Consider the following 16,689-nt stretch of genomic DNA (forward strand, 5'->3'; position numbering starts at 1 on the left):
GGTGGTTTAGGGTTCAATCTAATCCAGACGTTGGAAATCCTCATAGATACATGAGCTAAAAACTATATCTGTATTTACTTAACATTTTCTATTACTTCTTTTATTTTTTTCAATTTATAATGATAATGAGATGAGATCTTATTATGAGAACCAAGTATATTTTTCAAATAGACTCTAGTAGCTCCAGCGAAAGTCACTTAATATTCCCAAAAATATTAAATATCTTATTAGTTGCTATAAGTATGAGTACATTTATATAGCTCAACAGTCGACTATATTGATGACTTGATCTACCTTCAAATTCTATCCACTTAAGGTCACATTTTGATTGCATTAATCTTTCTTATCTTTTTTGACCATTAACCTTTCTAGTCCTGAAGATTTATATCATCTCTTTATATAAAGTCCTTATGTCTTTAGTTTCATCATACAGTTCTCTTCTTCGAAAGCATATGACTTTATGAATCTAAATAGCATAAGCAGGTGCATATATAATACCGTCTTCGTTATTATATTTAGAATAGAATCTTTGGTGTGTCATAAACTTCCCAGATTCTTAAATTTTTTAGAGATAATATCAACAATACCATATTTAATCGGTTTATATAGACATGACTTATGATATATGGTACATTGGAAAGATGGTTAGTCTCGACTCCTAAAATGAATTTAGCTCTAAAGACAACATTTTTCCGAGAAGGGGTTTCGCGAAGAACTAGAAAAAATGTTCCTATTTGTTCAGCTCCTAGTGCCACCTCCTGGTTAGACCACTCCTCCCCGAGCAAACCCCAAGAAAAAACCATAAAATGCTGTTGTGAAAACCTAGTCGGCAGCCACACAGAACGTATCCTTACCCCAGTGGCACAGACGGGGGCTGCCTCGAACAGGATGGTGGTGCCGTTGCGACCACTGGATGCTGTTGTCAGATGCTGTTGTCCTGCGGCGCCGGCTGCTCCTGCACCTGGTGCGGTGGTTGCGGGCGTGGATGTGGATGTGGCGTTGGGGGCCAGGCAAACGGCTGGAAAGCAAAAACAACAAAACCGATTCAGTTTTAATCTATGGAGTGTGAGTCCGAGTGCGAGTGCGAGTGGGTGCTGTGAATTAAATTGCATAACAATCGCGGCAAGGTCCCCCATTCCCATTCCCAAGCATATGCAAAACTTGATCCACATTCCGGAGGAGAGTCAGAGTCATGCAAATGTTGATTCTTTTTTCATGGCTTCCAAGGAAAATCGAATCAAGATCGTATCGAGACACACCTTTGTCGGTTGCTTGTGGAATGCTCTGTTGCTGCTGCTGCTGCGGCTGCTGGTCTGTTGGCGTGTCCCTCTGAAGGTTGAATCGCTTGCTGATGTCGCTGAGACGCTTCTGTAACTCAATTTTTTGTTTCGCCAACAGCTCCACCTCCGCCTCCTGCTCCCGATTGCGCGCCGTCAGTTGCTGCCAATGGACATTAAAGGGAGGATGTTATAGAGGTTGGCTTCCAAAACCCAAGAAGAACTCGCCACTCACCCTGACATATTTGTGGGCCGTATCGAGTATGATCAAGTTGGAGGTCTTCTTGCGGTCCTCGTCCTTCATGGGGAGCTCCTTCTTCAGCTGGTCGTAGCACTCCTTCAGCTGGGCGCGCCGGTTCTTCTCCAACTTGTTGTGCACTTCCCGAGTGCCAGCTCTGCCGTTGCAAAGAAATATTTTCAGTCAAAAAATCAAACTCCAAGTGAAAGAAAACCAAATACTCACCCGTTGCTGTTGGAACTGGTGGTGCGCCTTCGTCCCAGGTGGGCGGGTTGGGTGTGGGCGGTCAGCTGGGAGCCGGCGGGGGCGGAGGAGGCGACGTTCATGGCTGCGGAACCAGCCACTGCTCCCACACCGGCGCCCGGTATCGCTCCCGCGCCCGTTCCCGCACCAGCGCCCGCAGCGGCCACCGCGGCGATCGTCTGGACGTTGAATATCGAGCGGAAGGGCAGGCCGGTGCTGGCGCCGCCACTGCCGCTCCGGACATAGGCGCCCAGGCCCAGGCCGGCCTGAAAGTGGTGCGCCTCCTGGCCGGGTGCTGAAAATTTATGGGAGGAGAGTGAGTAGGAGCGGGTGCGCGTGTCGCCCACCTTCCGCGTGGGCATTGGGGGCGGGGTCAGGGTGAAGCTCGATTTTCCCAGGCCCAAGTGTTGCCGCGACTGCGATTGCGATTGCTCCTGCTGGGGATAACTTTGCAGGTCTTGCAAGTGGAGATACTTTTCCGGTATCTCCACCAGGGTGCCCTTCCAGGTGGCAGGGAGCTTGTGCTTCAGAGGATTTGTGGTGGCGGATGGTGGCACCAACAAAACGGCAGGGCGACTTCCCGTGGGGGAGTGGTTGGGAGAGTTGTTCGCGGGTGGCGACGGCTGAGATGGTGAGGCGGATGAGGAGGGCGAGGCGGTACCGGAAGAGCTTGGGGAATTGCTTCCTCTTCCTGCTCCAGCTGCTGCCCCTGCCCCTGCACCTGCCCCAGCCCCAGCGCCGGCTGTTGTTGCGGCTGCTGCTCTGCCTGTTGCATGTTGCGGGGGGTGGTGGATGATTCTGTTGCTCGAGGAGGTATCGTCCTCTATTTCAAGCCGAACAGTATGCGAGAAACGAAACGAAAAATAACAGAAAATCAGAGAAAATCATAAATTGTGGCGGAAAAGAGGAAATTAAAGAAAAATTCAAGGAAATGGATGGGAAAATGCAAGTGACGGGGTGGGGGTGAAGTGGCAAGGAACTAGCTCCCAGTTACTAGAAGAACCCCAAAAGCCCTAAGAATGCATTCGTCTGCCAGAACTTCCCATCGAGAGGCTTTTGGAAAATTTTAACTTTCTTTAAATATTTAATAAAACTTGACTTTTTAATAGTTTTTTTTAGACTTAAAATAATATTTAAATTAATTTTTAAAGAAAGTTCAGAATTAAAAGATTTCCTTTTCATAGTTAGACAGAAACTTTTGTTCTAAAAATTGTTTAAATTAAAAAAAAACAAATGTTAAAAAAAAATTAATTATTGATAAAAACAATTTTACAGCTCTTCCAGGTCTTATTTGAATAGATCTTTATTTTTAACATATCATAACACATAAAGACAACAAATAATTTGGGCCTTCATGAAATTCGTCACCTACGTACATAAGTGAACTGTGAGTGAACAATATTTTAGTTTTCAAATGTAGCGTTATTTTGTCTTTAAAAAAATTAAAAAAAAAAAAAACTCATGAATTCTTTTTCAGGATAATTGATTAATTTATTCTTGAAGCTATAATGTAAGCTATATAAGCTATGTAGATGCAGGTGAAGATCCCTTTTATTTTAAGAGTTTACTACATAATTTGATTTTATTTCTTTGTCATTTTTATTAAAAATTTAATTTACTCTATTTTCTAAGCTTACAATTTTAATAATTTTTCTCGAATGAAATTCCCCAAACTCATCTTGTTAATTGTACTTTAATAGAATTAGCGTAAGCTTCCTGCAATTATTCCAACTTGTAACCACAAAATGCGAAACGGAAAACAAAAACTAAAATTAAATTTAAATAAATCAGAACACAAAGGGCGCAGAGCACAACAAAACAAATATTTAATGAATGTAAATGAATTCGGGTTAAAGACAACAAGCAACAAAAGCAACAAAAGCAACAAAGGCAACAAAGGCAAAAGGCAGCAATCAGAGCTCGATGAAGGTCCTTTAGTGGGTTAATTATACATGATTAGTGGGTGGTGGAGTGGTGGAGTGGGTGTGCGTGTGTGCCTGTGTGTTAGTAATGAATTAATTACGCATTCGTGGAAAACCCCAATGCGAAATTCCATTAAAACAAATCCGACAGCACCACCCTCACAAAGAAGGAAAAAAAAATAAAAATAAAAGGAAAAACTGTAGCAACGAGTCGCATTTTGTATGCAATATTAATGATTTATTTCCCTTAGTCATTTTTTTAAGGTATGTAGGTAGGTACCCCCCTTAGGAAAAGTGAGACACGTGTGGCAGACCGCAGGAAAGGGATTGAATTTTCCACAAAAACAAAAATGCGGTTAGGCAGCATTTAAGAGTCATCCAGAAGAGCTTTAAATATTTAAAAGTACCTCGGAATACGCTACCGGTGCTGTTATTTAGTTAAAGTAACTAAATAATTAACCAATTATTGGGTTAATTATTTTATATTAAATTCTATCAAAAATCTAAGACCTATTCTCTTAGTAGATTTACTTTGTTTCCCAAAACAGTGATTTATTTGTTGCACAGCTTTCGTCACTAACATTTTTCAAACCTAAGACCTGATCATCTTTAATCATGTTTCAATCTAGATTTGTCTAAAAATCATTATTTAATTAAAACAAAACATAAACCTTTAAAAGATACATTTTTTAAAATTTTTAGATTTATATTTTGACTATTTTTTATATTTTATTTATTATAAGTTTCTATTTAAATCCTTTTCTTTTTATAAACTTGTTTTTTTCACAAAATAGTGATTTATTTTTTGAAAAGCTTTCGTCACTAACATAGCACTAATTTCGTTTTAAATCCTAAGACCTGATTAGTTTGTTTAAAAATCAATAGTCTTTTAAATCAAAACATTTACCTTTAAAAGATATATTTTTTAGATTCAGATTATAGATTTAGATTATTTTTTTCTAAAATCCTAATTTAATTTCCAAAAACCTCCTTTTTCTATATTTTTTGAAGCGACTTTTCGATAGCATACTTATTAGATGGATTATTCACGACCATTTCTCTCTTTTCTCGCTTTTACTGCGCCCGTCTCTTTGTTTTCTCTTTTCCAACTGATTACACATGCTGGCCCCCTTGCCGCACCTCCCCCCACCCCTTTCCAATATGTTTGGTGTAACGCCCACATCACAGTGCCACGTGATGGAAGCGCACGTGGCTGCAACAGACACACAACAATAGCGGCAAACTGTAGTTAACCCTTGTTATCACACACTCTACTCTCTCAGTCTCTCCCACAAAATACAACTACAAAAAGTGGGAATAATAATAATAAAAATAAATAAAATCATGCGACACACATGCGACAATCGCGGGAAAAAAGTGGCACTTTAATTTCAGAAATAAATCACGTATACGCCCAGTCAGCTCTCCTTTCGTTTGTTTTTCTTGAACTCCTGGGTACAGTGTCATACCATAACCGTAATGCCTGTGTATCCACTTCTTTTTGGGCGAAGATGGCACTTTAGAGTTGAAAGGTGGACACTTTTCTCCCAGTTTTTGTTGTTGTTTCTGCTGTTCGAGCAGCAAACTTTGCAAAGTACTCAGTTGTTTCAGCAATTCGGCGATAAGTTGATCTTTTTTCTCTTGTTGTTGTTGTTTTTGTTCGTTATAACGGTTCAAAGTATGGTGCATCGTACAAGATATTACGGTAAAAATTGTATCGGAAAATTGCCGTTTTCCCGTCCGCGACTCGAGCGCGAATGAAAAATCAACAGCGAGGAGAACCAAAGAAAATCAGAGTTGCAAGAAATTTGCATTTTCGAGAGAAAATATTTGCATTTTCTTGGAGGACAAACAACAACAAACGGAATGCTGCATATTTTTGCATATTACAGTAAAGTGATTTTTTTCTAAGGAAATGCAGGAAAAACAAACTTTTTGTGGCCTGCTTTTTGGCGCTCAAGTTTGTTGGTTTTTGTTTTTTTTTTATCTAACAATAATGAAATAAGCTCATCTGACAGTGAAAAAAAAGACAACAGGAAAAGGGAAGCACCAAAGAAGAGAAAGAAAGCAAGAAAGAGAGGCAAACAAAACAAAAGACACAGCTGTCTAAATATTACCACTAACCATACAGCATATAGACAACCCATTTCATACAACGAAAATGGACGCGAAAATTTCTTGCTACAGGCCCCAGCAGGCCCCAGAGCGGATTTCTTACGCTCTCTTACGCTCATCGTTCGTTCATCTTACGCTCATTCTCGCATTAAATGTTTTCTGTTTCTCAGTCTCTAAACGGAGCGCGATGAAGAAGGTTGGCCTGCGCTTCGGTTGATCTTTGTATGTATGCGTGTCACACATTCACATACATGGGTGTATGTGTGCGTGCGATTTCGTTTCGAAGCCAGCGCACAAAATTTTGATTTTTCTTACTTTTAAGGCTTGCTACCCTAACAAAATTCGGGTATTCGTTATTTGATGAAATGACGAAAGAAATTATATTATTTTGTATATTATATTTTTTTATTATTTCAGCATACATTTTTAATTTATTTAGGAATAAGATTAAGTGTTAGTAGTAAAATGTTTTCTGTATATATATTTTTACGAATCATTAAAAATCAATATACTGAGAAAGTGTCAGAGTATATTTCGGTCGGAGTCACTTAAAGCGCCGTTTGCTTTTAAGTTTTTGTTGTTCTGCAAGAGGCTTGTGCATGCCTACTCTAACGATGGAATGATTTTTAGGGGAGGGTGAAGACACGAAAACAGCTGATGGACTTGTTTACCTTTTTTGTTTACAATTTTTCAGGCACTTGTTATTATATTTTGGGTTATTGTGAGATTTAATTAAATTATTGTCGTTAATTTAATAATTTCCTTATATATATTTCCTTATATATAATAACTTTAAAAAGTAATTTAATTCTTCACCCGTCTTCACCCTCCCCTAAAAATCATTCCATCGTTAGAGTAGGCATGCACAAGCCTCTTGCAGAACAACAAAAACTTAAAAGCAATCGGCGCTTTAAGTGACTCCGACCGAAATATACTCTGACACTTTCTCAGTATATTGATTTTTAATGATTCGTAAAAATATATATACAGAAAACATTTTACTACTAACACTTAATCTTATTCCTAAATAAATTAAAAATGTATGCTGAAATAATAAAAAAAAATAAAATAAAAAATAATATAATTTCTTTCGTCATTTCATCAAATAACGAATACCCGAATTTTGTTAGGGTAGCAAGCCTTAAAAGTAAGAAAAATCAAAATTTTGTGCGCTGGCTTCGAAACGAAATCGCACGCACACATACACCCATGTATGTGAATGTGTGACACGCATACATACAAAGATCAACCGAAGCGCAGGCCAACCTTCTTCATCGCGCTCCGTTTAGAGACTGAGAAACAGAAAACATTTATTGCGAGAATGAGCGTAAGATGAACGAACGATGAGCGTAAGAGAGCGTAAGAAATCCGCTCTGGGGCCTGCTGGGGCCTGTCGCAAGAAATTTTCGCGTCCATTTTCGTTGTATGAAATGGGTTGTCTATATGCTGTATGGTTAGTGATATTACACATGTAACGCAAAATACAAAAAAAAAATTAAAAACTACAATAACAAATGAAATGTACAAGTGTGAAGAAAATAAACATAAAACATAAAAGAAAGGCCAAGTAATAATATATGAAATGGGCACGAAAAAACAGGCACCCGACAAAAACAACAAAAAATGCGTACAAAGTTCATTGACTTTGTCTTACAGCAGGCAGACAAAAAAAAGAGAGCCGCCGTAAGAGAGTTCTGAGAAAAAAAAAAACCCAACCTAAGAGAGTTTCTGTTCACGTGGGCCAACTTGCACTCTGTTGCTCTTTCTGTTATTTTTTTGCGCTCTCTCCTTGCAAGCTATGACTAATTTGTGCGGAAAAGAGAAAGAGCACCAGGGGGAGAGAAAAAGAGCCACAACATGACGTGACCCCAAACAACAACAACAGCAACAAGTACAAGCGTACGTGCGAAAAAATACGAATAAGCGCATGACAAAGGCGAAAACACAAACAAAAAAAAACACTCACAAGAGTTGATGAAAAAAAATAAAATTCGGGGGAAAAAAAAGATGAAACGAGCCCAGCCAAAGCAAGTGAAAACAAAATACGCAAGATACAGTAAAATAGCTTTAAAATTTCATATTTTTGATGATTTTTAACCATATTTTTGAGATTTTACTTTGTTGCTATTTTTTTTTGTTATATGTTAGTCAAGGCAACAGAAACAAAAAAAAAAAAACAAAAGAAGAAAAAACAAAAAAAACAGAAACAACAACGCAGCATGACAATTTAGCACATGCCAATTGGACAGCGACGCTGACGTCGACTGCGGCAGCAGAGCGCGCTAAAAATATAACAGTACCTGCTGCTTGCCACGCTTGCAACCTGTGCCAAGAGAGCAACAAACAGAGAGAGAGCGAGTGAAGGAGAAGCAATAAGGTGAAGAGTGGTCATTTTGTTGCTTATTGGGGTTTTTATTTTATTTTATATTATTCCATTTATTTATTTATTTATTTTTTTTTTTTGTGGTACAGTGCGCGCCCACGCAAAGTGCAGTCGACGTCTGCGTTGGCGTTGACGTTGGCGTCGCAAACAAGGTCAAAACAAGTTTAAATGCAGCAGCAAAAGCCAATGGAAAAACATTATTATTTTGTTTGTTTTTTTTTATTTTTTTTTTTGAGGATAAGGCGACAAGAGCGTCATTATCAAAATAAAAAACAAAGAGAACAAAAAATTTGCATTGAAATAAACCTATTTTTGCAATCGCACCATTTTTGTTGCCACCAATTGCAAATCAATCATAAATTGGTCAGTTTGACGATATCTCGAATTGGGGTTTTTTATTATCACAGCCATGGCTCCAAAAGTGCAGGCGACAAGAACGTAAAGACCCATTTCCCCACAGGTATACGTACATAGACAGGCGACAAAAGTAAAATATTAGAACACAAGCATTACATTCCATATTTAAAAAGCATTTCCTTTGGGAAACTTTGGTCGGGTGGACGAGCCCCACCAACAACAGTTAACAGTTAGCAGCAGAGCAGAACAGTGAAGCGCAGTCAACAGCGGCTGGGTCTTGTTGTTGTTGTTGCACTTGGAAAGAAAACTGTTACAAGAGCCGCGGGCAAATAGCAACACTTGGACGGAAAATTCGGGAAGTTTCGATTAATATGGGGGATGGTTATGGAAATGTTAGTGATTTTTTTTTAAATCGATAGTTTTATAAAAAGTAGATTTTTTAGTTTTGATATTTTAACTAAAATATCGACTTTTGATTAAAAAATATCGACTTTTATGAATTCCATAGTGAATGATTTTTGAAAGAGTGTTGGTTTTGGGCGCTTTTGGGGGGTTTTGGGGACTTACCCGAGATGATGGTGCGACCTTCGCTGTGCCCGTTGCTGACAGCGCTGCCGCCGACAACGTACTCCTCTCCCACGCCGCCGCGCGTGTTGCAGTGGCCATTGGTTAGACCGTTTACGTTACCGAAGATCCCGACTCCGTTGCTGCCACTTCCATTTCCGTTCGTTAACGATGGTGTGGCAATAATACCGTTACTGCTGCTGCTGCTGTTCCTATTCAGCTGACTCGTGCTGTTGTTGTTGTTGATGTTGGTGCTATTGTTGTTGTTGTTGATGATGGAAATTGTTTTTCCGTTGGTTAGAGAGCAGTGCAGCGACGGCTGTTGCGGCAGCTGCTGGGGCAGGGCCACGCCCACTCCGACGACACCGTTGCCGCCTCCCGCCTGCAGGAGCTTCTCATTCTGCTCGAGTAAGTAAGCCGCCTGAAGGAGCGCCTTGATGCCCCCGCTCCCTGACATAGCATACAACAACAACGCACACGCTCTCTCTCGCTGACTCTGGCTCTCACGCACACCTGCACACGAATTACGCACGGCACGGCCAAAACACGCACACAGACACACACACACACGCACAGTACGAAAGCACGACGCTTACACAGACAGCGACACGGCTGGTTCAGGTGGGAGAGCGACACACACACACACAGAGGGAGAGCGGAGAAAGAGCGCTGGCTGGTGAGTGGGAGGTGAGGAGCTTTGTTGTAATCGCGGCACTTTACTGTTGTGATGTGGAGCGGTAGTTGTTGTTTCTTTTACTTCTCGACTGATGGTGATGGGTTGGCTTGTTGCAAGAGCGTAGGTTTGTTGTTTGTTATTGGCTTTAAGGTTGTAGAACGTAATGTTTGTTTTAAAATTTTTGTTTCTTGGTTGTTTGTTTTTAAAGACGTGGTTTAGCTTCGGTGGATGTTGCAGTTTTGATTTTGGTGTTTGTTGGGTAAACTGTAAAGAATGAAAGAAAGAGAAGTTTTAGTAAGGAACTAATAGGAAAATATTTCAAAACAAATACACAAAAAAAACAATTTTCTTCAACATAGTAGTTCTTCAACTTATAGTATTTCATAATATTTCTCTTTGCACCATTTTGTACGGTACATTTTGTATAGCTTTTCTGTCTCCCCCTCTCTCTCTCTCCGGTTTCATAAAGTCATCGTCACCATCAGCAGCTGTTGCATTTGCGTTTGCTTTTGTTTTTGCTTTTCTTTTGCTTTTTTGCGCTAATTGTGCACAGCTGCGTGGCGACGGCGGCCGTAGAAACAACAACAATAACAAAAACAAAGGCCAAAGAAAAAACAAACAAACAAATAAATACGGAAAGAACGGGACTAAAAATATATGAAGGAAAGGGGATGGGGGAAGAGGCAGATGATTGAAGAAGAAGAAGAAGCGGCAGCAGCCCCAACCAACAAGTTGCAGTCGGAAGAGAAAGAGATGGAACTAATCAAATGAAATAAACAGGAAAATGCGGGGGCGGAAGAAAGTCAAAAGAAAAGAAGAATTGATGAAAGAAGAACGATTGGCGCGTGCGCGCAGCTTCTCCCTCTCTTCCTTTTCTTTTCCGTCAGCTGCTGGTTTTTCATTCCAGTGTGTGTGTGTGTGTGTGTGTTTGGGGCATTCAACTGAGGGGCAAAGCCATTGAAGAGAGAACACATAATGCTGCATTGTCTTTGCTGTTGTTGTTGTTGTTGGTGTCATAATTGATATAAAAGGTCAAGGGTCGCCAGCCACAGCGAGAGCAAGGCGGCAGGAGAGTCGAGTTGCAGCCGGCGTTATTTACACAGCAGCTGGCTCCCTCTCTCACTTACACGCGCGAACACTCTCAAAGGCTTTTGTTGTCTCGCCGCCAAAAAAAAACCAGAAAGAGCGTGAGAGAGAGAGCGGAGTGGAAGCGAGTTGGTAAATAGAGAGCGGCCGAGAGAGCTTCGAAAAGTCCTTCGAATGACGCTGCCTTGACATTAAACGCGCTTTTGATGGCCAACCTCCTCATCATTCTCTCTCTCTCTCGGTCACCCTACGCCCACTTCATTACATCCCACCCCCTTATTATCGCACTCTTCCCACCCACAAGAAATACACTTTATCAACAATTGGATTATCTCCATTATCACTTTTGCAGAGTCGGTCAGTTATCGGGAGAGTTTCTTTAGTTTTGATTCAAGAGGTGTCTATTATTAAATCTATTCTTTCACTATTTTTATTATTTATCCATTATGATAAGTATTTCCATCTGCATCCCCACTTTCCTTGTTTTTTTTTGTTTTACGGGGTGACATGTTTCCTGACAATCCAAAGCCTGAGAGACCCCGGAACCCACGGACCCGACAATGGCAAAAAAATAAAAGCAAGTAGGTAAGTGGAAAGTCTGTTCAAGTCGCATAATATTATACCCTACCTTTAGAAGAATATTAAAATTGTAGAAAGGAGACTTTACAAAAAATAGGTTTCTTGAATGAATTTAAAATTTTAGAAAATCTGTATGATAGTGTAATGATAGTATGATGGTAATTTTAAAGAAGAACCCCTCCAAACCTAGCTGACCTTTCAACAAAAAGAGTATTGTATTTCGAGGAAAATCGCAGTAATTGCCCGAGACACCCACGCAACCTCAAACCAATCTAAATTTTCGGCATTGGGTATAAATAATACGGTATATATGTATCATATTCCGACTACTACCTGAAATGCAACCCAGAAATCGACCCCAAAAAAGAAATAACAACAAAAACGGGATAACGGAGAAGGAAAAAAAATAGGGAGGAGAAGAAGTAAGGTAAAGGTAAAGGTAAAGGTGTCCTGGGCGGAGGGGCAGGGGATAATGGGGTAGGTGAAATCCACCCCAAGGGGTCGGGCTTCAAGAGGAGAGTCGAGTCGAGGACCAGAAATACCCTGACGGCCCATTGCAAGGCATTCAAGGTTCGCTTTGGATTTTGGAACTGGAGACAGTGAAGCCAGGATAAGAGGGATATGTGTAAAGGGTGGTTTCTGAATAATAATAAATAATATACATATGACCATTTAAAACTTTTAAGAAATATCCACTTTTTTAGTCTCCCCTGTACATGTAAAATGTAAGAAAGAAAAAAAAAAGAGAGAAAAAGGAAACCGGAACAGGACTCGTGGAAGAGGGGTGGACTCGAAGCAAGAAAGAGATTCCCCCCCTTTACCCCCCTCTATCAAATAATCACATAAAACACTTCAGACCCAGTCTCAAAAGTCAAAATGCAAAAGTTGAAAAGGTAAAAGGTAATAGGTGAGTGGTGAAAAGGAGAAAAAGAACGCGAGAACGCGGTTGAAAAATTAATGAAACATTTTGCGGTTGATTTGAGCCAAGAACCAAGGGGGGAGGGGGAGGGGAAAGGCAAGAGAAACTGAGAAAGAGAAATGTGTAATTCGAGGAAGCTATTTAAGGCCCGATTCACTCGAGAAGAGTTAACAAGGTAACTTAATATTTCCAATGTTTTTTTTTTAAATCGAAGGAACTTTTTGTATTTCAAGGACACTTGTATGGTCTCTGATTTGATTCAATTTCCCTCTATTTCAGTTAAAAAAAAAATAAAATAAAATAAAAAAGCTTTCAGAGAGCCAAGCAAAAAGAAAGTGAATTTCGGTGAAAATCATCATCAAAATGAAACAAAAAGGAGGAAATAGAAACAGAATAACAAAAGCAACAGACAAAAACAACAAAACAGTTCTGAAGCTTTAGGTTTCTCTCTTTCCGCTCTCATGACATTACTCTCCCTCGCTGTGTTTCTCTTCCTGCTTTTCCCTGAGCGCCCACTACGCACTTTCTTTGCATTTCTTTTCCTACTTTTTTTTGTAGAAAAAAGGCGCTTTTCGTCATGTGTGTTATTGTTGCTAATTTTTCGAAATGAAGAGTGATGAAGCGTGCAAAAAAAACACACACACATGCGAATAAACGTTTAAAAATAGCCGAAAATGGAGGAAAGTCTCTGGCATTTTTACACACACTGGTGTTGGTGACTTTTCCCCGAAAACCCCAACTTTTTGGGGAAAATATTAGGAATTTTTTTATATCCCAGGAAGTGGCTATCAAAAGTTTTTCCTTTGAAAAATATTACATTTTTAATAAAATTTTAATTCTTTTTTTTAACTTTATAATGTACGTATGTATATCCAATTAACTTTCAAAAATTTGTTTATTTGCTTAAATAATAGTACTAAGAGATCTAAAAAAAAGCTTAAAACACAGACACACACACATATACACAACATACGAGAGCTGACGCGGGAGCATTAAAATACTAAGCCCAATATGACTTTTTTTCCATTATTATTTATTTTTCGTTTCACCTACTTTGGGTTGTGGGTTTGTTTTTTGGTGAAGCACTTGTTGAAAAAAAATAAACTCGAAAAAAATTGTATGCTTGTTTTTGGCTTTTTGAATTTTTGTTAATTATTTTTTTTAACTGACGCAACTTTAGACGCAACGTCGACGGCGACAGCGACTGCGACGCGCACGCTACGGCTAAACAACGGGAAATGAGAAATGAAGCGAGCTGACAAAATGCCAAGGCAGCGGAGCCCTCGCTGCCGCCGCCGACGCACCAGAGCGCGCGAGAGCCCTGACATCAAGCCAAAGAGAACACGGGCTGCCGTAGTCGAGTGTCGCGAATCGTTGATGCCCTGTAGCGGTGCTTTCTTTGGTATCTTACATCTTAAGAATTAAATTCCGGATTAAGATACGGTTAATGTATTTTTTTAACTTGGCTTTCAAAACAACTTTAATGATCACCTCTCTTACTAGTTACAGCATACAACCCTTGCGAGTGCAGGGTAACAAAAACGAAGAGCAACAGCGCTAAGAGCGCGCCAAAGAGAACCATAGAGCAGCAGTCACGTAGCATGGAACTTGCTTATTATTATTTTTTTTTTTGTTTTGTTTGCGTATGTGTGTGGGGGCGAAAAGTGTAGAAGGCAAGAGACGGCAGAAAAAAGCACGCGCTCCTCTGTAAAATCGCTGTTTTGTTGTTTTTGTTATTTTTGTTTTTGTGTGCATGGCAGATGGCGTGGAGAAAAAAGAACCAAACCAAACCCAACCCCACCCTCTCTCTCTCACACACTCTTCCCAAAATCACAAAAAAGAGCACATGCTAAAAACAAAGCTTACAAAAAATAAAATCAAAAACTGGTCTTGACAAAAAATAAATCCCAAATGCAAGGCAAAAAAAAAAAAAAAACTTCAAAGCAAAAATCCAGTAAACACACACTTCGAGCCTCAAGTATCGGGCAAAAACAATATACAAAAAAAAACAACACACACACTAACACACTTGCAGAAAACTTTTCGCACTTTGCACCGAAATTTGCTCACTATTTACCGTTAGAATTATTAAGCACTCTTCTTCTTCTTCTTGGGCTACGTGTAGTTGCACTTAACGTGAAAAAATAAAGGCAAGCGATTTGTTGGTTTCGGTTTGAAGTTTATTCCGTTTTTGGGTTTCAGCTCTGTTTTTGTCTGTTTTGTGTATTTCTTATGCCATGACAGAAAACTAAATGCGGCCGCAGCTCAATGGCTTTAACTGCTGCTGCTGGTGCTGGTGCTGCTGCTGCTGTCTGGCCGACGTCGCAGTCGCTGCTGGCGGCAGCGCAGCATTCGCAAAACAACAACAACAGAAGCAACAAAGGCAAAACGCACATAACACAGTGCAGCGAACGCGAAAAGAGAGCACGGTCTGCGAGAGAGTGCGAGCAAACGAGTCAAAAGCGCGGAGCCAGCCAGTGCGGGGGTGACGGCGCGAGAAGAGTAAGAGGAGCAGAGCGCGAGAGAAACAAGAGCTGGGCGCAAAAAGAAGAGAGCGCACGTGACGCGTTGCGTGCGCCCTCGTACGTACGTAGCAGCCAAGTACAGCAAAAGTCATAACACATAAAACCACAAGCACTCACGAGACACCTCCACATTTTTGCACACCATTTCGTTTGTAAATAATAATAAATATTTATTTGTTTATCCAATCCGCTCATGCAACTTAATCCATGAACTGCATCTTTGCTTTATTGGAGCTATAAAAATTACCATAACTGTATGCACGCATGTTTGGTTGTCTCCCCGATTGTTGTTGTCTGTTGCTCTTCTCGAGCTTGTGCAGTAGGAAGAAGAAACAGGAAGAAAATAACAACAATAACAACGGGAAGTACGTGTATGTGTGTGTGTGTATTTTTTAACAAACAAGAAATTTCAAGAATAAGTCTACTAACTTAGCTTTTCCTATACTTTCTGCAATTTTTAGATACGTATCTGTAAGATATATTTTTTTTTAGTTATCCAGTCTAAGATGCTGCAGTCTCGCTGCCTCTGCCTCTCGGTCCGCCGCTGCCGCTGCTAGAGTCAATGTTGGCTGCAGAGCCGCTCTTTTACGTCTACTTCTTCTGTTCCATCTTCTCCCTTACCAGCTTTTATGCTGGGCTTCTTCACACTCGTTCTCATTCTGATTCTCATTTCTCGGCTTGCTGCGTCATTGTTTCTTCCACGGCAACATTGCCACCGCTTCCTACCCAGCCCACCGCTCTTCTTCCCCTTCTTGACTCCCTTCTTCCGCGTCCATCGACCATCGCCCATCGCCACCCTCCCCAAACCACCTTTTGATTCTGCCTCAGTGGACGTCGCTGCCACTATTTGTGCACTGTTTCGAGCACGTACAGTGAGCTTACGATATGGTGGAACAGAGAAATTATTAATTTCTGCTTAATAAATATTAGGGAATCAAAATGATTATTAATTATCAAAAAAACAATATTATTATTTTTTATTTAAAACGAACACACTGAGGTGAAAGAGTGAGAAATATACCACCCTGGAGGATTCTTCCTCTTTGTAATTTGTACTTTGTAAAATATAATTTGATTATTTGATAAAAATCATATTATTTATGATTAAAAAACACTTAATTATTATTATTATTATATTATTATAATATTATTTATTTTAATTATTATTATTTATTATTTAATATTTAAAAATAATTATAGTATTTAATAAGTACTATGATATAATTTTTTTATATTTATTTATCAAAAGTTAAAACTCTAATCAGAATAGTTTTGTAGTTAGTAGTAGTTAAAAAAATTATTTTAAAAATGATTTTTTGAAGTATAATATGGAAATATGTGTTTTATTCTTAAAAGGATATAGACTATTAAAAGGATCAACATATTTTAATTTCATGTATCTGATTAAAATATAAAATAGAAGGACAATAAGAACTTTAAGGTCCTTGACTACAATATCTCCTTAATTTCATTGACTACAATATCCCGTTAATTTTATTTTAAACCTCACCTCCTTGTGAGGCTTTTCTAACCTAGTTCCTTACTTCCTTGCCTTCCTTATTAATAAATTAATTATCTATGAATTAGTGACTTAATAAATAATTGTGAATCAAAATTGGCTTTCTAAAATAATAAATATTTTTAAGTAACAATTAACTATAGTAGCTAAGTAATAATTAAAAAAAAAATAAACTAGTTATGATTCTACATATCACGCCTCTTCTTTTCCTTTTCCTTTGTATAGTGTATTCACTGTAGTGGCTCTGCCCTCCCAAATGTTTGCTCGCTTCTGTTGGAGTTGCTGT

General features: G+C 39.3%; 1 protein-coding gene across 7 annotated transcripts in view; it reads right to left on the reverse strand.

Annotated features, from left to right (window-relative positions):
- Nucleotides 1-16,689, reverse strand: part of Mnt — a 53,914-nt gene that overhangs the window by 4,914 nt on the left and 32,311 nt on the right. Inside the window, exons 1-6 of one of the 7 annotated variants that reach the window (XM_070276420.1) lie at nucleotides 15,314-15,472; nucleotides 9,103-10,039; nucleotides 1,741-2,581; nucleotides 1,513-1,672; nucleotides 1,260-1,440; nucleotides 855-1,018 (exon numbers count right to left, since the gene is read on the reverse strand). In XM_070276420.1, coding sequence (XP_070132521.1) covers nucleotides 855-1,018; nucleotides 1,260-1,440; nucleotides 1,513-1,672; nucleotides 1,741-2,581; nucleotides 9,103-9,556 — 1,800 coding nt within the window. In that variant the 5' untranslated portion in view covers nucleotides 9,557-10,039; nucleotides 15,314-15,472. Of the gene's footprint in view, nucleotides 1-854; nucleotides 1,019-1,259; nucleotides 1,441-1,512; nucleotides 1,673-1,740; nucleotides 2,582-9,102; nucleotides 10,040-13,332; nucleotides 13,352-13,412; nucleotides 13,607-14,436; nucleotides 14,633-15,313; nucleotides 15,473-16,689 lie in introns of those variants that run through there. The other 6 variants (XM_017251146.3, XM_017251170.3, XM_017251127.3 and 3 more) reach the window with 6 other exon arrangements.

This window comes from Drosophila bipectinata, chromosome XR (genome assembly GCF_030179905.1).
Source record: "Drosophila bipectinata strain 14024-0381.07 chromosome XR, DbipHiC1v2, whole genome shotgun sequence".
In the NCBI taxonomy this organism is placed as follows: domain Eukaryota; kingdom Metazoa; phylum Arthropoda; class Insecta; order Diptera; family Drosophilidae; genus Drosophila; species Drosophila bipectinata.